Source organism: Haemaphysalis longicornis, unplaced genomic scaffold, assembly GCF_048455015.1.
Source record: "Haemaphysalis longicornis isolate Haplotype H1 unplaced genomic scaffold, Haemaphysalis longicornis Haplotype H1 scaffold_6, whole genome shotgun sequence".
NCBI lineage: Eukaryota > Metazoa > Arthropoda > Arachnida > Ixodida > Ixodidae > Haemaphysalis > Haemaphysalis longicornis.
Genome location: NW_027526407.1, coordinates 163,973,770 through 163,998,328, shown reverse-complemented (window position 1 = coordinate 163,998,328; position 24,559 = coordinate 163,973,770). Strand labels below are relative to the sequence as shown.

Genomic DNA, 24,559 nt, shown 5'->3' with positions numbered 1-24,559 from the left:
TGAATGCACATAAACAGGGTAAATGACAGAGAAAACATGCTCGCAGCATCGTAACTTCACAGGTGGAATCTTCCGCAGGGCTGCTCAAAAGCTTTTCTCTGTAAACGGACCGCGGGTGCCGTGTATCGGAGGCTCAGACAGTTCAACCATTACCCATTGTACTTGGGCGGAGTATTGTTGCTGTCTACAATGATCGAAACTACGTCACGCGCGCTTTCCGACGCATTCACATCTTTATGTGTCCTATTGCGTTAACTGCTCGCTGCCCAACCGACTTCTCTTAGCCCATTTGTTGGTTGGTATTGGCAGTACCAGTAGTATAACGGGGAAAGCCTGGTAGTTGTTTACGCGACTGGGCCATATACCATTTTATATTATTGTGACTTTTAAATACCCCATTATCCGCGTGGACTTTGCACTGTGTCATACTAAAGGACTATGAATTGAGGCACATTTATAACTTGTACGTTGACGTGAACTTTGGAAAAAACATAAATGTTGATCCCTTTTAAACACTGGGGATTCTCTTGAGTAAAACGAAAAGATATACGAAGACCGGCGCACAGTCCGATGTTTGTATTGAAGCAAGCAGAATTTTTTTGTATGTCAATTTTTATATCTTGGCCGGTATTTTTCGAATTTCATCACTGTAGTCGTTCTGTATCACTATGCAGCCATGACATATTGAGCAAATGTATTGGTTCCAGGGCGTACTTCTTTGTCGTGCTCTTCCTATTGAGTGACTTTCACGCTCCTGCCTGCACATCTTTATCTGCGTTTGTAGCGCACCAGAAGTGGCAAATAACACAAAGCTTTCAATTGCTGCCTCGCAGGGTTACGAACAAGGACTACGACTACTTCAGAGATGTGTATACTAAGCCGTACTTTCGCATTAGCTCGTACCTCCTAGGAATGCTAATGGGCGGTTTTCTCAGCAATAGACAGAAGACGCTTTGCCCACCAAGAAAGGTAGGTTGCCAATGGCCGCCATTATATTCTCCCGCGTAGCCTAACAGTAAAGTTCAACTTCTTTTCACTGTTATTTTTTTGCAACAAACAAAAAAAGTCTCACAATTAAAACGGAGAAATCTTTGAGAACTGCTGGTAGGGAAGGAACCCCGACTCCTAGAGGAGCACAAAATGATACTGCTCACGGAAAGAGTGTAGCTAGCGTTGCTTTCTATGCGTTATAAAACCTATTTAGAAAAGAAATCTGTGTAAGCAGCCTAGCAAAGAAAAGTCACCGTGTTACAATAATTTGTCACCAATAAACGCATTACTGTTTATGGCGTATCTGGTGTGTGAATGTTAATGTCAGGGTGGCAGGTGTGTATGCGACATTGATGTTAGTACTAGATTTCCTCTATCAGCTCTGCATTTGGGGGAAACCCACTCTTCAAAGGGCGGATAATACTCTAAGCCACGTTTTTTTGAAAGCCGCGGTAGACCCGTTGCAGTATTAATATTTTTACAAGTAAGTAATTTATATCAGTGTTTGAATGTGCAACCAATGATTGTATGGCGCTTTCTGAATGATATTTTGAACCCTGGCTAAAATTTCAGCGCAGCAGTGATATCAAAATTCGTAGGTTTGGCTTTATTCTGTTACCCAATACTAAGAATTTCTATCGTTTACCTAAGTACTCGTGCACCCCAAAAGTGTGTAATTTGAAATACAGAAATTTTAAGCTACTGAAGAAATTTTTGCTCGACGTTTGACAATGGCAGCTGTGGTTTATTGTTTTTACCACTGAAGTGTAAATTATCGACGGCGAATTGTCAGAAAAAGAAAGGCCAGGTATTTTAAATTCGTCACAGCTTGAATTTCAAACATTTAAAGCTGTGGCTCACTGTAGCTGTGTGGGACATAAAGGAATAAAACGGCCTTTGTTTTGTTCTAGTGTTTCAGGCCTTCCTTTACAGCGCAGGGTTTTCTACCAAAGAATGCTTTCAGCATGATTTGGGCAATACGTGCAATAAGCATTAGTGAGATTATTTAATATTTTATTTCGCAGAATAACTAGTTGGCGTAACGTTTGAATGAAAAAATCCTGGGTTTTTCAAGGTATAATTGTTTTAAACCAATCGAGATATAGGTCTGCTTCTGCGTTCACAGATAGCGTCTACAGGTAAATATTTTGGAATGCTCTGTGAAATACTTCTGCGGTGCTGCCGTGATTACGTTTCAAGTTTGATTCCTCACGTCATGTGGTTGGAGGCACTAAGAAGATTGAATGCCATACTACTACGTTCCAGCATTCAAAGATATGCGGAAAAAAATTCTTTCTGGCAGGAAGTACAAGCTCCGCTTTTTTTATTGCTAAAATGCATTAGTTATTAGAATTAAAACGCTGAATGTTTCAGTGGGAGTTGTAATTTCTTATGTTCTTTACCTGTTTGAAGAAGCTCAACGTAACATTAGTGGTAGAGCTCACTCGTGCTGCCATTTAAAATCAAAAGTTTCACATTTGTATTTCCGTATTTTCACGAGAAGATGAAGTACCGTGCCGTGTAGCACAATGGTCACCGACGACTGACGACGGCGATGGACTAGGTTGTACGTGGCCCGACTAAGACTGCTATGGATGTTATTGTACATAGATCATATTTAATGGCATTGTAGCAAAGCTCCTCACGAAACCCCAAGCTTTATGTAGTATTGAACATGCCCGTATGCATTATGTTTGGTGAGGTGCCGTTTCACTTACACCCTTACCTCTGCTTCACACCACCTCGCCCGCGGGGCACTATTTCCCGGTACTGGAACCGGCAGCCAAAGCGCCAGCAGCATTTCACCATTTACTCCACCTCGTGTTCCCAGCCAATGGCCAGCTCTTATGTTGGATTGTTATGAAAAGAATGAAATGATAGTGGCCACAGATGCCGCGCGCATCCTCAGCCCACCGACACGTGCCAACAGCACTCCATGAGCGTAGGCAGGACGTCGAGAATGCTCCTGCCGTACTTGAGGGATGGTCGTAAGGGCCACTTCCCACAGATTTAAATTTTTCAATAAGTGTACCTTCCGCCACAAACACGCCAAGTGCGGCTTGAGCATAGCGAAGCAGACTGTCCAAGATATCGCGTTTCAAGCATTCACCGATGCCCATTTGCGACATGTGATTTTAAATGCAGAGCATTTCAGTAACTCACGATGTCACCCGCGTTGAAGTCCGTAGGAGTCCGTAGTCGTAGTCCGCACCCCTCCCCGTACACTTTATAACAAAAAATACTATCCGGCACCTGGTTTCGATCCCTCGACCCTGCGGGCGGAACGCAATGTACATGGTGCTCTACCCACTGCACCACAAAGGCGACACAGAATGGGAGGCTACGAACGCGCCATATATCCTTGACTCTTACAAATTACTGCTGATGAGCACTCTCTCGTCAGCAGTTGCAACAAGTGCAACAACATTAACGTAACGCAAACTGCTTAACGTCGTGCGCCCCAGGAAGTGCTCTGCATTTGATCGTGCACCTCGCGAGGGGGATGTTTAAATGCGTCGCCATGAGAACAGTTTGCCATTATAGTTTCCGCCCGCTCCGGTTGGTGTCGCCACGGTTCAAACCACAGCAGGGGAGCTGCGCGGGCGTTCGTTGATAGGCGTGCGTTCCGGCGTGGTGGTTTGTTAGAGTGTTTTTGTTGTCTGATTTTACCATCCTTAAGAATTAAGCTGCACAGCGGCACTGCTAAATGCTTGCGATTTGTACAAGCGCGTCTGGACTCCAGCTCGTGATAAAACGTTTTTCTGTTGCTCCGATTTCAATACCCGAATCTATCCCCTGTTACCACTCACTATAATCAGCGGGAAACGGTCTGGCGCATTTTCAATGGTTCGCTAAATCCTGGAGGTCTGGCCTTTATTAACTTCGCCACTTTTTTGATGTTCAGCTTTTTCGCTTCTTTGAAACCTGCCCCCTGAAGAATGTCACCCTAATGACAAAAGTTGATCGTTCGTCGTGAGAAAAGCGATATGTACCGCCTTTTTTGGGGACAAATACTGAGTTTTTGCATAAATTTCTTTCGCTACATCTTCGGTGAAGACTCAGACAGGGTAGTTTATTCAGCCACCAAATATGGAACTGCAGATGTGGTTCCGAGGTACCTTCACCAAGGTTCGAAATTCATGAACCATTGATTGAGTTCTTAGACCTAAATATTCTGGACGACATTAACCAATTGTTAACATGTAAGAAATGAGTAAGTGGCCTGTTTGATTGTGTCTGCGCCAATCTTCAAAGCTGTGGCGTTTTCTTGTTTGCGTGTTCCTGACTACAGCGTCAAAAATACAGAATCAGGCAGACCATAACTTTCTCATGTTATTTTTCGCAAACAGAATCCCATAGTATTTTCACTTAGATAATGAGAGTGGGCGCATATACGCACAAATGGTGTTTCTTATTTCAACCTTTCGACGAGTGTCCGGCACCTCACCATACTCGTCCGCCTCCACTACGCTGTCGTGATTCGCCCAGGGACGCAGTGCGGATTTTGCCTACGGGGCCTTCAGGTCAGCCCATTTGCTTAAGGCAATACGTCTATTTGGAAGCTGATGTCGTTTTTGGTACATCAAGCCTGACCATAAAACAACCTGAGCTTTTTGCCCTTACGGCGAGTTGGCGAAGGGGTGTAGCACACTGTCTTCGCATAACCGCTAAAATATCTGGCAAACTAGAGGTTTCGGAAACCTAGATCGGAGTGGTCTGAAACAAAATACGTTTCGGCGTAGTTTTTTGATGTGTCCAGTTATTGCTGCAAGCAAGGAAATCATACTCCAGGACGCAATAACTGACATTATTACCTTAATCACGCCAGAGCATGGAAGGAGTACAAGGTATGGTATTTCAGTATATCAGCGTTAGCTCAAGGCCATCAATACGCTTCACCTGCTGTTTTGGATTTGGTTAGTCGTACCAGCATATCCGTGGCCTGCATGAGCTGGAGCCCGAAAACATGTGCGTTCGCTTAAAATTGTTGGCTTTTATGAGCATCAATTTAGTAAATAAACGCTGGCGGCCGGGGGTTATATGACCATTTTCGGTTCCCCAAATCGAAATAACAATACTCAGTCAAGTTAACATTCACGTGGCTTTTATTTCTGATCCATACGCCCGGAGGTCAACAGTACCAGGAGTGCCGCACCATTACCTCACGTTTTTTATCAGGAGGCTCCTCATTGTATGATTTGATTGCCCCGACAAAAATTTGATTTCATTCCTGTTTATGGGATTATTACGTGGTTGCAATCAAAATTCAACACAAGAAATTTATCATGCTTTTGATTGCTACATATGCTGCGCCGTCCGTTCCACTAGATTACATACTCACTTTACTAAATGATGTTATCGAGCGCTGCAATTGTGTCAATATGGTACTGGCAGGGGATTTTGATTCCCAAAACCCCTTGTGTGGTGGCAGCGTAATAAACACTCGTGGGCAGCAGTTAGCACATTTTTTGCTTGCCAGTGGACTGCAGCTACTAAATGATCCGACGTCACCGCCAACATTTCTGAATCAATATGAAGAGTCGTGGATAGACCTGACGATGGTGCTTGGCCCTGTTTGGGAAGGTGGTCGTCATTGGAAAGTCCATGACACGCCTTCTTTGTCAGACCATCGCTTAATAGTTTTTAGCCCTGTGTCAGTTACATTTCCTGGTACGAGACGCCTAATAAACGCGGCTACACGTCACATGATTGAGCACTTGACAAGTGATACTTGGTTTCACTGTATCGATCCGCTAAGCTTTGCCATGCCCGAAGCCCTCGATTCTGCAGTAATTACATTTTATACAAAGTTTGATCGTGCCAAAAAGAAGTACGCGAGCGTCCAAAAGAAACACAGTGGAAACATGTGGTAGACCGATTCCCTTGCTGAGGACAGGTCTGCGGTCTGTGTTCTACGTCGGTATTTTCAGCGCTACAAGAATGCGCTTCAACGAGCACATCTCAAGTTTACCTATTACAAAGCCCTCAGTGACTACAGGATTCACATAGAAGAAGGGAAGGTAAATGCAGCAAGACAGGCGTGTTCATGGGAAACAAGAAGAAGCTTATTCGGGCGTCCCTTTGAAGCCGCATTTAGCCGCTATACAGTTACAACAGTATTGCCTCCTCTTCTACCAGCTGACGGCAGTTCTACAACTGGCACCATACAATCTGCCGACCTTCTTCAAAAGACGCTGATATCAGAGGATACGAGGGATAGTGATACGTTGGCTCACATGGCGTTACGCACGTTTGTTGCCCATACACCATATAAGACGGATCACCAAGATGTCTACTTCACCCAAACCGAATTATAAGCAGCCGCCCGCAGCCTGAACCCTAATTCAGCCCCTGGATTTAACGGTATTACTACTCTTATGAAATCAAATCAGATCGTTTATTTTCCTTTCTTTTAACTCAGCTATTAATTACCCACATTTACCCATTCTTCCTCAATCTGTTTAACACCTGCCTTCAGCTTGGCCACTTCCTGTCCCAGTAAAAAAATTGCCCGGGTTACGTTCCTTTCAAACCCTGGAAGGCCACGACATCAACCCTCGTCATACCGAATAATTTATGTTATATCTATGGTAGGGAAGCTGCTGGAGAGGATGCTAAATTCATGTTTATACTTCTTCCTTTATCAATCTGGTCTCCTCCATTCTCACCAGTATGATTTTACTAAGGGGAAAAATACGACAACTGCCTTGGTGGATATCGGTCACTCCCTGAAGGAGCGCAGCAATAAAGGAGATTTATCTTTGGTCATATCTTCGGACTTTGCCGGCGCGTTTGACTCAATTTGGCATCCGGGACTTCTATATTTCTTCCAGTCGCAACGGTTCCCTAGCAATATATACCGGCTATTGCATTCCTTTTTGGAGGGCGCAACAGTGTCGTTTCTTTCACACTCCGGGAGTATTACCAATGCAGTGACTAAGGGAAGCCGGCAAGGTTCGCCTTTGGCTGCTATTATGGAACGCTTATATCCATGGTCTGCTCTGTCTTCCGATGCCTGATAACGTATACCTTCAGGCATAAGCGGATGACACGATCGTTGTCATACATGGGCATACGCGAAGGCAGCTTGAGACAGCGGCTCGCCAAGCCTTGGTGAGATTTACCACTTGGAGCAACAACGCCAAATTTGGGATTAATCAGACGAAATCTTCCTGCTTACTGGTTTCGAGAGGAGAACGCGGAGCGAGCCAAAAATCCACACTGAGACTTTACGGGACGTCGTTACGATATGTGCCTGAGATGAGGCTCTTTGGGGTTGTTTCCGACAACCATTTAACCTTTGTCGCTCACGTTATTTACCTCAGAACCGTCGTCTAAAACCTTGCGGTCTCCATGATACGCTTCAGTACTATGCACACCATTGTAAACAGACAGCATCTTCGCCTATTACATCATTTGGTTGTGACGCCGGCCGTTTCGTACGCCGCTCCTGCGTGGTGGTATACGAGTCAACACTCCATGCTTCGGGCAAGAGTACGCTCGCTTCTCAGATCTACACTGTTTGTGGTCACAGGAGCTTACACTACAAGAACGGCTGCTCTAGAGGTAATAGCTAATATGTTACCTCTAGACATACACCTAGACATCCAAGTACCTATGTTTCTCCGGGTTTCTGAGTGCCAATCCATCACGTTCAACTCGCCTAATTGCCAAAAAAGCTAACTCAGTTGATCACTGGTCATGAACGGTTTCCATATTATTTTTATAGGTTACAACTGATGGTAACATGTAGATGCTTCTGTGGAGAAGATGCACCTTCCATTTCTCACTATTTACAAGATTGTACAAGAAAAGTTGCGTACATTAGATGACTCCACAATGTAATAAGAAAAGCTCTGAAAGCACCCCGTTTACGGACCGTATTGAATGACTGTGTAGCAGTGAAAATTTTAACGGAACTCGTCGAGTTTATTTCAAAGGCACTGCCAGAAGTATGACAGATATGCAGCCCCCCGAGCCAAGAGGTGCTCTTCCGCGAGTGATATGGTCAGTATTTTTTCCGTGTTAGTGTGACTGGCTTTTGTTCTTTGCACTGTGCGGCGGGGCTGCAATACCACATGAACAGCATCTTCTAGTATTGTGTGTGCATTGTGCGGGGCTGCAGAATGTGATTTGGGCACATTGGGGTAGCTACCGTATCCTGATTCGCTGTGGGACTGGAGTTCTCTCGTACAAGCGCAACATGCAGTGACTCTTGTCTCTCTTTTTCCTATGCAGTGTACAAAAATATAGTTGCATGCTGTTTCTCTCCGCTTTTGAAAAGTTGCGAGATATGCTTTGACAAGCTAGTCATAGGTGCCACTTGTTTGTTGAATGGTGTCAGCTATATAGCGTTGTAGACCGTTTTTCGGGACTGTGCGATGCCACATAATAAGTGCACTGTTTACTTTTTTTTCTTTTCGCTGTGTGCGGGGCTGCCTTAGTGTGTCTGTTTTATTTGTACTGATTCTGATATACTTTTGTCATTGGTGCTTCACCAGTTCGCTATGAGTTGCTGCCAGCGATTTGGGTAAGCGTGGAGAGTTTGGTTTGGGGCTAAGTATCATTTTTTTTCTTCTCATCTACAAATTGGGTTCTACATAAAAAGATACCTTTGGGCTATCGCTCCTTCTTATTTATTTTTCTTGGCTGTTAACCTGCCATACCTTGGCTAGAGCGGGTTTCGTTCTCCGAATTTTTTTTTCTTTTTATTATGGGGAACACGGAATCAATAAAGGAATAAAGGCAGCTCACCGAGGACATTGCGTCCTGATTATCATTCTACTGTTCCATGTAACATTCCCTTATGCTTTAGGAGAAATACTAACTCCTATGCCTGTTCTTGGAGACATCGGGTAATGAAAGTACAAAGTTTACCGAATAAACAAAAACAAAGCAATGCAATGTTTCATGGCTTCTGGAACAGACTTAGTGAACGTTCACTTCCAAAATCACTGTAAAGATTGATGACGGTCGGGGAAGTGTCACCATATTCTCTTTACTGGGCGCCAGTACTGCGTTTTAAATATTGTGTTTGCACTGCTGGTAATAATGTTTGTGAATCTGCGGTGTAGATAATTCTGGGGTGCCCTATGGCCTGCCCCAATGAGTAATACGGCTTCCAGCTTGTGGGAAGTAGCACTACCAGAACATAAGAAAGAGGGCCGAAGAGCTTAAACGGTTCTAGGACGATAGGTTCCGTTCATTAATCCAAATTTATTCATGTTCATGTCTCTTCTACAGCGCTACGTATACCTCGGGTGGATGTTGTGCGCCTTCTGCCTGTTGTTTCCTATTTACGGCCTTTGGATGTCCAGCCCGATCTTACCAACTGGTTGGAAGGGCCCCTTCATGGCCATTGCGTCCTTTTTGTGGACTGTGGGAATCGCGTGGATTGTCTACGCCTGCTTAGCAGGCTGCGGAGGTAAGCGGCATCCCGTGAAAACACATATGAAATGTTGAGAAAAGAAATGAATGACTACATGGTATACCGTTTTGCCTATTTCTATCTTGACAAAAATATTCTCTTGTATTAGGCATTTATATTGTTAGAAAAAACAAAACCCAATTCTACAAGACACAAGCAGGTGGCGGCCGTTGAATAGCCAGGTGCGGCTTTGGATTTTGTCGTTTTAATTCTATGTCGTCTTCGTGGAGAAAGCTCGCGCAGAACCAAATAGTAAGCACGCACTGTTTAAAGGTTCCGATTTTCCAAAAAGGAGAAGTGACCCAGAAGTAGCTTCAGGAAATTGTGTTAGGACACCTCTCACCAGCATGCATAAATGGCCCGTACGTTTTATCCGAATTGTAGGCTGCTGCGATAATTGGAGCTGACCAATAGTCAGCTCTAGGAAGTCGACCGAGCGCCATTTGCAGAAGTAAGTTGTTACAGGGAACGGTTTTTGGGCATGCCTTTACGAAAGTGTTCGTGCGTATCCCGTGAATATATGAATATATGAATATATATATATATATATATATATATATATATATATATATATATATATATATATATATATATATATATATATATTTAAATCTAGAGAAAGAAGATAAACTCACAAGGCGCGCAGAAATAGTATAAGTAAAGAGTCGGATACACAGCAAGAACAATAACAAACAATGTTTACTTACGTAGCGGCAACGGGACTTGCCTTCATCAGGGTAAAGTTACATGATTTTACTGTCGCAAACATTTTGAACACATTTCTTATATAGGTTTGCATAAAACTGTGAGAAAGAGCGGAAAATGTTTCGGAAATGGGGAGTGTGCATACAGTCAGGCTACGCCTATGTTACAACATCAACAAACAGACAAGAAAAATAAAAAAGGGGGGGGGGGCAGCGAGAGAGAGGAAAAGGGGCAACGATTTGAGAATCCGCCTTCAAAACGCACCACGACCGCGAGGTTCGGGAATCTTATCTCATTTATAAGTTTGGGTCAGCCACGCTTGGAATTATTGAAAGTTACGGAAAACTAACGTGCTTATCCCTCGATTAAAATTAGCGGCTTCATAATTTTTATAACTATGTTCATTATTCCTACCCTCGAGTTTGCCATCAGAATTCGCAGAAACTCTCATAATACAGCAGCTTTATTAGCCTAATGCGGCTCAACAATGCCATTTGTCTTGGGGAGGGAGGCCTCGTTCCCACCACCACTTAAGAATGTTTAACTCGTTGTGATCTATTCATGTTTAACCTTTTGTGAACCTACCTATTTCCTGTTCAATTGCTAGCTTCTGTGAAATGCTCTTTTGTGCCCCCTATCTATTCTCTTGACCCGCGGGGGGCACACCCATCTTCGCTTCCCCCGAACCAGTCTCCGCAGTCACTGAATACCTTACTGTATACTCTTCCCTTCCTTTTCAAACCGCGGTTGTTCAGTTTCCCCCATTGTCTGAACTTGCTGCCCGCGCGGCATACGTTGACCCGTCATGGTGCAACCTTGAACGCTGCATTGTTAACACGACCCCTTTTTCTCTCTCTCACTCCCCTCCCCCTTTTTATTTTTCTTGTCTGTTTGTTGATGTTGTAACATAGGCGTAGGCTGACTGTATGCACACTCCCCATTTCCGAAACATTTTCCGCTCTTTCTCACAGTTTTATGCAAACCTATATAAGAAATGTGTTCAAAATGATCGCGACAGTAAAATCATGTAACTTTACTCTGATGAAGGCAAGTCCCGTTGCCGCTACGTAAGTAAACATTGTTTGTTATTGTTCTTGCTGTGTATCCGACTCTTTACTTATTTTATATATATATATATATATATATATATATATATATATATATATATATATATATATATATATATATATATATATATATATATATATATATATATATATATATATATATATATATGTCTATATGTATATATATATATATATCTATATATATATATATATATATAGTTTACCAAGGGGTGGCAGCAAATACCACCAAATTCTACTTTCATCTTTTTTGCGTATGAGAGGCTAAACAAATTGTTTTGGGGTGGTTTTTTATGGGCCATAAAAATCACAAAAAATTACAAACAACGCGAACCTGCCTCCCACCCATGTCCTCTTGGAAAACAGAAGTAAATATCAAAAACAAAGCATGAGTATTCTGTTGCGGCAGGGAGATATGCCTTCAACGTCTACACAATGTACCGTCAAAAGTCATTTGCAGAAGGGCTGTCTGGCGGCTTCGCGACAGGCCATAGTCGCTATCGACTATCCCCTGTCAGTGTGCAAGGTTTTGTGCGAGGGGCTGGTCTAGATGGAAGACCTATTTCCATCACTTTGGTGCGGGACGAAAACGTACCCAAAATGTCGCCTGCCATCAGCTACACCAGTAGCGCTGTCAATTTTTTTGTGGTGCCACCTGCCTAGTAGTTACCCTTATGAACAAAATGCTTCCGTAGGACTAGTTTAATTTGTAACAGTTGCGCCTGGTATCATAAAAGATAGATTGATGAGAAATGGCTTGGAATAGCAACGTGTAATTTGTATCCCGGATAATAATCCCCTCGCGCTTCTTTAAACAGATGATGCCTTGTACTACTTGATGGGCCGAGTTCTTTTCGTCCTTAGACGATACCTCGGGCGAATGCCAAGGTCCAATAGCCGAAGGAGATATCCATAAACCAGTGCTCATCATTCCCGCCTGGAATTTTCAGCGCAATTCCATTCACACCATATGACGCCCGCCAAAATCAAGGGTATGATGCACCATGGTGCGTGTGGAATCGAATTTCGCACAGGTCTGTGATACTTAAACGAATTCTGTGGCGCTCTTCACACTGTCCAGAGTAGGGTTGACTTGTGTCGGCCACGCTCGCCAGAGCTGAACATGAAGTTCCTTTGGAAAAGGGAAAGCTTACAATTCTTGTCCTTCTCAAATATGAAGATGGTGAATTTTCGACCATGCAAGGCTTCGTGTTGGGGAAAAAGGTTCCGAAATTGACCACGGAGAAGCAAATCGGCACCTTTATTGCTTTGCTGATACTTCTTCTGTATGACGCTAAATTTCTCTTATACCCGCTGTTGACGCAGTCAAAAGTACAATTAAAATAAGCACTGAAATGTAACCTTAGTTAATGATTAGTGGAAGCACTGAAATATAGATTCAAGTTTTCACAACGCAAATCCGGATTCGTAATCTAGTGTCCAAATGTTTTTGTTGGCGTTATATTTTGATGATCGTAATCTCAATACCGTTTTTCTGCTTCTAGAGTGCTTTGTTCTGACGCAGCAGTTTATGCTTAATTTTCTTCCTTATGCACCCATTGAAACTCCTATAGATGCCAGTAACACAAGATCGATCGCCGTTTCTGCCAAACGGAAAGTTAGATTTAGGGAAGTAGTGGTTATGGCAACGAGCACAACATATACATCATCGTGGTTCAAACAGTAGGTCGCTGGAAAAGAATGCCCCGCGATTTATTGAACATGCTCGCGATTCATTGAGCAAACAATAAAAATCCAGAACCTACAAGGCCGCCTAGTAAACGTCATTAGGGAACACCATGCCTTGTGCTTCTTGCCATCACTAAGAGACCCGTGCGATCTCCGCGACCGCTGCAAACTGCCTTCAGGATAATGACAATGACCTTGCATACCTGTACGGCAGCAAACATACCGACGCCGATGTTTGTCCTGTTCTTTGAAAACAACCAAAAGCGACCACGAGTCGGCAGTCAGCTGTTGTATAAGCTCACTAGAAACCGACGAGAGGGCGGGAACGATGGTGTTCTCTCAGGTCGGAAGAAGTTTCGTGGTCTGGCAGAATTGCTAAACCCAACAACAATGCGGGCACTTCGCAGCCATACTGCAGCGCACTCGCGCTTCTGGCTCTTCGTTCCCAACACCACATCAGTCATTCCGCCGAAAATGGAGCTATTCGGCGCCAAAGGAGTCCTGAAAATGGCTTTAAGCATGCGACAAGGCATGTTTAAAACTACACTATCCTACTACCACCACTACCGTCCGATTTTGATCTCGATGATCAAATCTAATTCGATGCAGATTCTAGCTCTTATGTTCCAAGGGCAGTTGCGCTCAACGCATGGCCTGGTATGGTAACTTCAGGCCACCTACATGATTCTCACACAAACAAAGCCTAGAAGAAACTATTCAATGATACAAAAATATTGCTTGGTCTTTGTTTTGGCTCTTACAGTTTTCCCCGCATATTCTACGGCCGCCTTATCGAAGTACTTATGGAGCAAGACTGACTTTTTCGCCGTTGGGGCTGAACGGTCCGTCTGGTCACTAAGCACGATAGGTTTAGCGCGTGAACGATCACGACATTCATGTAACCTATGTCTCAGGCCGTACGCACGTGGACGCTGATTTACTATTCCATTCTCCGCAGCCACCATACAGTGTCGAAGAGTCTAGCAACAATTGCTGTGTGGCCCACTAGATATTTTGTCAATATCTTAAGACAAAAAGAAAGACCCGGGTATTCTATTAATTTTGGAACTTCTGTTTTACTCGTGGAAAAATGGGGCACCTAAGATACTACACTGGCAAGCGTCGCACTTGCTGTTCCGGCGCTACTGCCAGCCTGGTTGTCAAAGGGGGCATCTAGTCCTTTTGCACCGTCGTTGCTCCAAATTATGGGCACACTTAAATGGGGAACTGCAACGCGCACATGCAGGTGTACTAAGGGCATATCAAAGGCTGCGCTTGTTGTATCATTATTACAGCATGTACCGTTTTCTTCGCCAATGCGTTAGTTCTAGTGTTTCGCTCAGTGAAAGTGGTGTTGTGCAGTCGTTGCGATCGGTAGAACGACCTTTCGACTGTGTGGGGCTTGACATATGAGCCCCTCTCCCTTATCTCCTCTCTTACGTGCGCATCTCCTCTCCCTTCCCAAGAAAAAACAGGTGTCTCTGTCGCTGTCGACTATCTGGCAGAAAATGCTGGGACCACAGCGATTCTGGCCGCGACTGCAGACGAAGTTGCATCCTTCCTTCTTCGGCTGTTCATGATGCGTCACAATGATCGCAGAATTGTTTTTCTGTCAGACATTCTAAGCTCCTCTGCAAAGCCTGTCGCCCTATCCACCTCGCCGTTCCTGTGTACCACCCGGAGACTAACGAGAATGCCGAACGTTTCAACAAGAACAGGGTGGTATCATTGCAGTGTTGGTGCCACCAAAGAACTCTACCTGGACGAAATGAACATTTTTACTATAAAACACTGCCACCGAGACAACGGCCGGCTTTTCTTCGTTTTTTTTTGTGTGTGGACGCGACCCGCCAGGTACCTTAGACACTGCAGTCCATTGTCTAATGGTGAATAGTCACCTTCTATCTCATACGTGGCCAAACGCCTCTGCGAACATCGTCAACTCTCACGATCGGTAACATGGGAAGGCGAACAGCTTCAAAACATTCAGTTTGAGGAAGAAACGTTTTACCGTAGTTTCTCCCCCGACTATTTCTGGCTGTGGGGGCAGGAACTGCTCTCAATTTGAGCAGCAGGCCTCTGCCACGTTAGAATGATTCCTACCGTGTTGCGAGAAGGAACATTAAGAGCAATGTCGTCCTTAAGCCTATCACCCCCTTACCCAACCAGCATCGCTAGTGCCCGTATATGGTACACTTGGAGCAAATTAAGGCACCCACTCTGTCACTGTCTCGCTTTAGTGGTGGCTATTTTTAAGTGTACGCGTGTTGGTTGCCAGCGCAATTAAGGTATAGGTTAAGGAAGTGTAATCAGCACTGGGAATTCACCCTGAGAGGGTAATTGCGAAAAGACGAACTCAGGAATACCTTATAAAAATTTAGCCAAACTGCCTGATTTTATTTGGCAAAATCAAGCCTCTTTAGCAGATAAGCGTGAACAGCGGGAATGGATATACTTCAAGCAATAATTTATTGTGCCTAGTAAAGCCTTTTCGAGGCTCGTGTCTATAGAGGCTTTTTAGCCCCTATAACGATTTCGGGGCTATTTTATGTCTTTTGAGGTATTTTCGACTACGTGCTCCTGGTGTCGAAGCTCGCCACCTAGCTTTTGTTGCACGACTTGCTCAAGCAGAATCTTTGCGCCGTGCTGAAGCCGCAGTGCCGCATAAACCACGCCCGAACCACCAAAAGCTGGAAATGATGCTACCCCGACCAACAAAGCTAGGACCCCCAGACTGCAACCCACCGAGACCTCTGTCAAGGTCACCGGCGGGCGGGCTGAACGTCACCCGTGTCAGCAGGAGATCATTTGTTACGTGTTTTTTCCTCACGCAGCGTCCGCAAATCAACGGCGAAACTTTTGGGGACATGCCCTATTTATTGTCACGGCGATAAAATCAAGCAAAGAGAATAAATGCGAAGAGCTCACCAACTCCGCTGAATGTCAAGGTTGTTCCTCATGAAAGACACCTTACCTGAAACATAAAATCTTCAAAGCGGTGCCCATCGCCGATGACAAGAGCCCGGCTCCCGGGCGGGATTCAAACGTATATCTCGAAGAAGGAATGAGGTACGAATGAGAGAGAACGCACATGTCGACTCTTTACAAGTACCCTTTAGGCGACAGCAGCCATCTGCTGTAGCAGGAAACTTTCAATTGCGCTTGCGAGTCAGCAGGCTAGGCAAGTAGCAAGCAATTTTGAATCATGTGTAATGTTAATAATTAGTTACTGAACAGTGGTTTTTCCACCAGCTTCGCTGGTCATCCAATTCTGCATGCCGGATGACTCAGTTTTGTTATGCAGTATTATTGCACTTACATTGACTCTTCAATGAATTCGTCGGTGTTGGTAGGAGCTGAGGACGCCTCCTTGTTCAGTCATTGAATAAAAGGTTGCCATCAAAAAAGCGTTCTTCGAGTGCTTTTTATCTTCAAGGAGCAGTTACAGACTTCCCTCTCCGATCAGCGCACGCATCTTTACCCCAGGGGAATTCAGATAAGGGCGGGATACTACTACAACAAATACTTCACTAGTATCACCTGCATTCAGCCGACAAGGGCTTTGCAAACAAGAGTATCCTCCAGATATCTACACCTGCATGTGGCATGACACATTCATGGCCGTATTTTATGTACTTCGTAGAATGTATTTAATAACTGAATCTTTGGCGCTGGTCGAAAAAAATGCACTACTAATTTTTCAGCTTTAGGAGAGGTTCATCCCATTCCCGACAGACCAACTACAAACACAGCTGTCTCGAAGCCGAAATTTGGCTTTCGTTGAAAGACTTCCCTAATACTCTGAGCTAAAAGTACTGACAAAAGCTTGATAGGGAAACATTCATACATTACAGATGCAATTACATCATCCATCGTTCAGAACCCGGCCATATGAAAGAATTTTTACTAAAATTAAATTTACTAAAAGAATGTGCCCTACCCGAATATTTACTAAAAGAAGGCCCATGCCCGCGCCGTACAACATAAGTGGTGATTTTTATGTCTTTGGCAGCCTTTCTCTGAGTGTGAAATTTTCGTCATTTCTCACAATTTTCTTTACAGGTAAATTTCAGGTAATTTTTTTTTCTTGAGAGGTAAATTTTCTTAAGAGGTAACTTATCTCTGTAAATTTTATATAAAAAATAAATTTTTCTCCAAAAGCCGGAAGTGTACCCTCTCGTTTAGTTCACCTAAAGCATTTATGGTGTAAATGATAATAAAATAAAAACGGAGCGTCACTACGGCAGGTGTTAACGCTTATGTATGTGTCAGTGCCACATAAAACCACAATTTTTCCCGGGTAAATTTCTGGTTTCTAATCAGTACCGGCGTTGTAAAGACGTGACAATCGTTGTCAGAATAGTCGTCAGGACTAATAACAACGCAGGGCTAGCGGCGCTTACGATTTTTAGATGCGACGCTAAGTGGAGCATCTCTTGCCGGCCGCCCTGTCCTGCGTGCGTCCGTCGTCCGCGTCCACACAGCTGCGTCTCTCCTCCGCTCACCTCCTCTCCTCTCTCGTATAGCGAACTCTCTCTCCCAACATTGGCGGCTGCGCACTGTGCGCATGTGCAGTACTCTTTCTCTCCGCGGTCGCCTCCCCTTCGGACGCTCTGCACAGAGAAGCGCAGTGCCGGGCTCAGGCCGGGCTCTCAGTCGATGGTCGTCCGCGCTTGCGGATGCTCTCTTGCCGTATCCGACGATTGATTGATGCGACGCCAATGAAACCCCCTTCAGCGTCTGTCACACCAGGGTTCCCACGAGGGGAGGTAGGCGTATTTTTTCACGTCTATTCATCTAGGCTCTAGTGTTTGCTCTTGGTGTTCTGCCTTGGTGTAGGCAGGGCTATAAGGGCCTGTGTTTCACTCTGTTGTCACCCGCCTAGCCTGTTCTTGATCAATCAGCCATGTAGCCGATATAATTACGTGGTTTTCAGAATAACATTTAAAAGCGTCATTTTTTTCTGCTTAAACTCAAAAACATTGCGTTCACCGACGCTCCATTGTGTATGTCTCTTTGTTTACTCTGTCATTGCTGCTGGTGCGTCTTCTTCCAATACCGGATGCCGAGTTGGACACCAGCAAGCCTTATTTATTACAAGAAATAAGCTTTGTACTTCGGTGCGTCCCAACATATAGCCGCCTTGCTTCTTTACAACATTCTTAATTAATCCTGAAACGTGCCCGTCAATATACATCAACTTGGGTAATAATGTGGAGTGTACAGTCTCTCGCTGATAATGTCCGTACTCGAAAACGCGCTGCCGGACAGCCAACTTTCTCTGACGATCATGATGATCGGTGATGAAATGTAAAAAAATAGCAAAGCTTGCCCTAAGTTGCGCAAGGGTTGAGCCATAGCGAAGGTGGAGAATGGTTTTATGTAAGAACCCAACGATTCACAGCCCCGCATTGGAGTAAGCATGAAATTGTTTAGTTAAATGTTTCTCATCGCTTTTCATTGTGGTAGCAGTTGTCATCGTCGTATCCATCGATGTCGTCGTCTTCCTTATGCATGCCTGGCGGGCCGGTATCGTTTTGAACGCAAGCTTTCACATTTCCCCGAAAGTGAAAGGCGACACCACTCTCTAGAACCGGCGGCAAACGGCTTCACAAAATGCGCGTCTCCAGTTGGAGCTGCTTTAGGATACATCCTTGAGGTGCTGATGCACCCTAAGTATTGTCTTGGTATTTGTTAGCGAGCGGTACGCGCAAACCTGGACGCCGCCGGGCGGTCCTCGTAAAGCACGTGCTGACATGCACGGTAAATTGCTGCAGTAACTATAACCCGGTTTATTAGGACGCCACACACCGCACACATTACGGCCAGAAACAACAGCATTTCGTTGATAATTAAGACACTCTCTGCGAAGCTTGGTGACAGTTTCAGTTTCAGTTTGTTCTTTTTTCACCAAAATAATACACAAGGTTAACAAAATGGTGACGGGAAAAAACTCTGCAACGCAGCAGCTCAGCCAGGCTGCGGCTACCGTCAACAAGCAGGAAACAGGCGCAAATACTGCACTATAAAAAGAACTGGTGGTACATACAGCAATTGTGGTGCAGTAAAATAAAAAAACCGAGTATTTTGAAAACGGGTTCATAAAAACAGGATACATAAGAGGTCATGCTGTAATGGAAACACAAACAGCATCCGTTCACTTCAAGGAATTCCTAAATGAAAGCGTGCGCCATGAAACCACATAAAAGCATCGTGATTACTCAGGAATGGGGCGCTGGTCACCTGCTAGGCCCCCTCCGTTAGGCCACCTCTGCTAACGTTAATAGGATGTATAAAGAGGAGGCAACGCTGCCATGCGACGGCCCTGGGTATTTAGGCCTAACGTCATGTTCTTAAGAGAACGACGTACTCTGAAAATGACGTCGCTCTGCATGCCGTAAATTTTTGCAGGACGTTAGGGCTACCGTGGCACTGTGATAATTAGGACGTTAGGCTTCATGTCGCATTTTGAGGTTAAAGACGTCGAACCGCCATCCACTGGTTAAAATACATACTCGCTGTAGGCCAGGCAGCAGATACCGATTCCGCTGTAGACCCTCAACCCAAACGTTAGACCTACGGACTGCAGCACAGCTCAGAGACGCTGTGGTAATTCTGCAAAAGCGGTACATACCTCCAGATGTGCACATGCTCGCAGCGTTGTATTGGGCAATTAAGGTATCCATAACGAGAAAGATCTCGTTCAAGCAATGGTCGTCGTTAGACAAAAGAGTACATAATTTTTGGACCTCATCTTTGGCATCCCTTCGAGGATTACTTTTCTCTGAAATGGCTGTTTTGATAACACCAACGGTCGCAAACAGCATGAATTGGCCGTGTCTTCACGTTTCAAAAGATTTAGTAAGCAGGGCACTGTCATCTACAGGCTGCAAGAAAGAACCCCTTAGGCCTATAGCATTAGGCTTTCGTTTATAGCTTTTTCCGCGGTTCAATTTTGTTCTGTTTCAGGAATTTTCAACAGCGTTCTGAGCAGCCAAGCTTTGGAGCCCCTCAGCAAGCTCACCTTCTCCACTTACATCATTCACGGGAGCGTCATGGAGATATTCTGGGCCAATCTAGAAGACAGCTTTTATTACAGCCCTTTTCTGATGGTGAGCTTCGTTACTGTTGTATGAGAGAAGTTTTCTATCGTGCCGCGCCAATCGGTAAAGTAAATTTTATAGTTGCACATGCCACTATGCGAAAGTAGGGCTCAGGAAATAAGCCGTCTTACATGAGTTGCAATAGCATTTTAATAACAAACTTTCGGCACAATCTGGTCGCGTATGCTTCTATAATTAAAAAAGCACAATATTGTGCTCTTCTTATCAATAGCACGAGCTTAAGGCATACTTAATTGGGACAAATTGGATACTTTCGTAGAAGCAAGTAGTCTGGTCACAATCCCAAAGGACCAAGTGTAATAATGTTAAACTTCTATTGGCACATCGCCGGGAATAAAAAGTGGACGCAACGCAATAATAAGTGTAAAACATAAAACAGGCACAGCCTGCTTTAAATAGGGTCTCAGAGTGAACACGCCAAAAGGATTTTTATGTTACGCAGGAGACTTGCAAAAAAAGCACTGCAAACCGCAAGATGCACGCGACATGTGCTCCCGGTGAATTCCCAGTAGACACAATAAATTAGAAAGGAACGTAGTTGGGGCGTTAACCATGCAAGTTGCAGAAAATGAAATCTACAAAGACAGTGTTCTAACGGCCGACAAGTATCCGTTTTCCCCTATGAGCACAGTGCCGAAGAAAAGAAAGCTGGGGTAAATATATCGGTACTAAGCGTGATATCAGGCCAGCCGACGTTATTCTCGGTTTACTCCTTTATAGATGAATAAAGTGTATTCCGTTTAGAACTAAATGGCTCCACAACCAATGTAAAGCAAATACATTTTTCGGCTACGCGCATAGACAGTCCTATGAGGGTAAGTTAACAACAGGGTATTCGTATAAAGCCGTGAGTTCGTAATGATATTTTTACCCCTCTTGCGCCTGTTCATTTAGTTTGAAGTGTGCTCGTCCTACGGGACACATTCAGAAAAAAGATGCCCATTTGTGCATGTACGGCGTTCTCAGTCAAATCGAATTGCTGCCAGTAGGAGATTGTATAAAATTAAACACAACAAAAAGGGCGCATTGGCTAGCAATATAAAAAAGGAGACCGAGAAAACGGGCGCTACTTAACAACCTGGTCCTTTTACAGTCCTTAAGGAAAGCCATGAGAGGTTAAAGTGTCATCCAATGGCCACGTAAATATTGTGCAGAGTAACGAGGTTGGGTTATAGCAGAAAAAGCCATCAAATAATTTTAATTCCCGCAGGCACAGAGAGCCGCCTGCGGCGAATTTATATTAGCCTTGTTTTTGATTCAGCGCTTGTAATTGTTTAGCGCGCAGCAATGTAAATTGGCCGTGCGAATGGGTGATTTGAAGAGCTAAATGCTTACCTTTTTGCGTTTTTTGCGGGTTAAAAAGTATGTTCCCAACCGCTATTCGTCGATCAGAACTCGTTTACAAATGGCAGTGTAATCACAGACGATATTTACAGCAACAGCACTACCAAAAGGCGCTCTAGAGTTCCTCAAAATGTAACATCCACAATCTACGATCAACAACTGGAGAAGCTAAGACGGTAACGCGGTTTTAGAAGCTTTCAATCTCGTCATTTGATCTGCGCCGTAGATTGTCTCAGGATTCAACTACAAATAGGGTCCCGTGGTCCATAAAAAATGGAAGAAAACAAGCCGGTAAAGATTACGAAACCCCATATTAACAAGGCTTATTCAGTTATTGAGTTCTCATTTTTTAATCAGATAAGGATGTTAAACTGGACAGTACCAATAAAAGAACGATGCGAGTACCGCATCTGGCGAGGATATTGAGTCACGCTGCGCATTTCAAAAGAAGTAAATTGTGGCGCTACTGCGTTGTTTTCGAATTCGCCCAGGAGGAATGACGTTGCTGAGTAGTAGTTTAGTTTTAATGCAATCGCCGTAGACAGGTCCCCGCCTAGCAAAAGGGAGATGGACGTCTGCACAGAAGATATACCTAACGACCACAGAAAGTGCTTGGCTTCCGCGTCGCTCTTTCCTCTGCAGCGCGAACCGTGCTTGTAGAAAAAGTTACGACCATCGGCCAGTGCACAAGTCGCCCGTTGCACGACCAGTAATGAGTGTATAAATACTGATACACTATTTCGTTTTCTTGCGTAATGTTTCGAACGCTTTCGGGGGTTTTGCTCGGTGGTTTTACCTCGGGGGTCTTGTGTCCCTGGCGTTTACCTCGGGGCTTTACCCGGTGCTTACCCATTTCGTTCTGTACTGCACCCCGTTTTGATTGCTTATTTTGGTACCCCGACCACGCCTGTGACTGCAGCGGGAAACACCCGAATAGGCGTGTGGAAGCCCTGCTGTAAATTGTGGCTAAGATAAGCGAACGGCAGAATTGTGTGCATTGCCGAAAATCGACCGCAAAACTGGGTATAAATAGCGCACAGACTGTTATAGCACCATGAAGATTTTAACCATGTATTTTAAAAAAGCTGTGCATGAGTGCAGGCATGTATACTTAAGAAGCGTTACTTTGTGTGCCACCACAAATAAATGTTTTTCGATTTTGTACCCTGCCTCAAAATAGATGAAGCAATGATATTTTCACGTGATCCTGCGAAGACAGCCCACCGGAAACATTGCTAAACAATTTAGGGATTCTGTATCAGAAAATATTCTTACAGCGCTACGTTAGGTTGTAGATAATCGTACCTTTCTACCTAATTTGTTGAGCGTAGAGAAGCTACATACATTCTAAGTCGGAATATATGTGGACGCATTCAAGTAACGACGGAACATTTTTCATCACCCGAGCAGTGGTAGTACGCATCTTTTCCGCTCCCCGTACGACTACTAATACTATTCTCCCAAAAAGGAAAGCATGTGCTTCCGTCTTCGAAAATAAAAGCCCAACAAGATACTGCAACGCCCCTCTTGCAGCCCTCAAATAACCCTGCGAGGAGGTTCCTCTTCCGCAGTCCTCTTCGTTACTCTTCCGCAGTCAACCTACCCAATTCATCATCTTCTTCAATGAGCACACCTTGTCTTCTATTGTTCCTCCGCCTTTTACTCCCATCTGCTCCTTCGCCCCTTTTCCGCAACTCCTCTCGTTTCATTTCGCTTTCCCGCAATAACGATTTCTCGCTTCTATTTTGCCAGTCCCCTTTTATTTCCTGTCATCTCTCTTTTTCTGCAGCTCCGTTCCTGTTCTGTTTCTGTACATTCCCTTTAACGCCTCCCTTAGTAATGAATCCTACGCAGGACAAGAGTACCACACTTGGGTCACGCAGACAATCCCTGCCTTACCCGTGACTGATCGCTTAAGCACGAGTTGGTCACCACCTTACACACGTAGTTTCGGTAGCATGTCGCTCAGGTGATATACTGGTGAACCGGACGTGGCCGGTTGAATACCCACTTATCATGTTCGACCTGACCCTGAGGGGAATATGCAAAGTGGTTGAAGGGTCACACTGTTTTTTTTTAAGTTTGCTATTAAATAAATCATTTAAAATCTGTATTACAACATAAGCCAGTGTTTTTCAGGTCGGGCAATCCATCAGATAATCACCTTTATAAAGTTGTTACCGCTTTATGTAGTAGAGATTTATTTATTTAGTTCAAATATATTTGGGGTTACGGTTTTTTTAGGTGTCATATTGTTTTATTTTTTGAAGCAGACATATTTTCTACATTTTGTACATTTTTGCTTTGCAGACTGTACTTACCCAGTAATAATGAATTTTCTTGCACTTGTCATTCCAGAGTTACATCTTTGCTGGAAACCTGCTTTTGTCATATGCTGTCTCCGTCATATTCTGCCTTTTTGTAGAGCTCCCTATTTTTTCCATTGAGAGGCTACTGACTGCTGGCAAGTAGTTGTACCCCGTGGCTGAATAAAATGCGCAAACCAAATGCGGTACATTCCCGAGGTTTTCCATTTCCTGCAAAAGCTATTGAAAGCGACAGTAAAGTATCTTGAAACTGCTTTTCTTGTGTTGCTTTAATTTATGCACACCTAAACCGCCTTCCAAGTAGCTCGCTTCAAAGTTTTATTTGGAGCCCTTTGTAAAGCTACATCACTAAACAGGGAATGGCGGCGAAGTGGCAAATTCTTTGCAATAATTACATGCGGTTAACACTACAAAATTAAACGACGGGAGCACTCGCAGGAGCGGAGCAGAAACCGAATACGTGAACTTTTTGAATGAGTGGCACTTTTAAAGAGTGGTGACAGCGACCAAATGCTGTAACTAAATTAGGTCATGGGAGCACTAAGCCGGAGCAGAACAAGATCGTTTACTCTGGTGTCCCACTGATTCATTAAAACTTGTCAATGCAGCTTGAGGCCACCCACACTGTGAACAAAAAAAAAGACTATTAGGCTGTCGGCAAGGAAGTTGTCTCTCACCTTTTAATAAACTAAAGAACTGTGGCCGAGCCGGCCAAATAACTTTGGGGCGCCCGTTGGTAAGCCAATGCATTTTTTAAAGCTGTACATTACCTGTATGTTTATTGACAGTGCTCTACACGAATTCCACAGCGAATCCAGTTAGGGCTATTTACGTAAACTTGTTTTGAATACACTCAATTTTCTTATG

General features: G+C 44.2%; 1 protein-coding gene and 1 long non-coding RNA gene across 2 annotated transcripts in view; both read left to right on the top strand.

Moving 5' to 3' along the window:
• The window catches only part of LOC144143351 (O-acyltransferase like protein-like), a 37,471-nt gene extending 21,970 nt beyond the window's left edge, over positions 1-15,501 (top strand). Inside the window, exons 6-8 of the mRNA XM_077675119.1 lie at positions 834-969; positions 9,235-9,415; positions 15,458-15,501. Coding sequence (XP_077531245.1) covers positions 834-969; positions 9,235-9,415; positions 15,458-15,501 — 361 coding nt within the window. The remainder of the gene's footprint in view (positions 1-833; positions 970-9,234; positions 9,416-15,457) is intronic.
• A 2,034-nt stretch (positions 15,502-17,535) lies between these two features.
• Positions 17,536-23,859, top strand: LOC144142049 (uncharacterized). The gene is made up of 3 exons (XR_013316805.1): positions 17,536-17,666; positions 19,867-20,009; positions 23,724-23,859. It is a non-coding gene; the product is annotated as an uncharacterized LOC144142049 (long non-coding RNA).
• Positions 23,860-24,559: the final 700 nt, after the last annotated feature.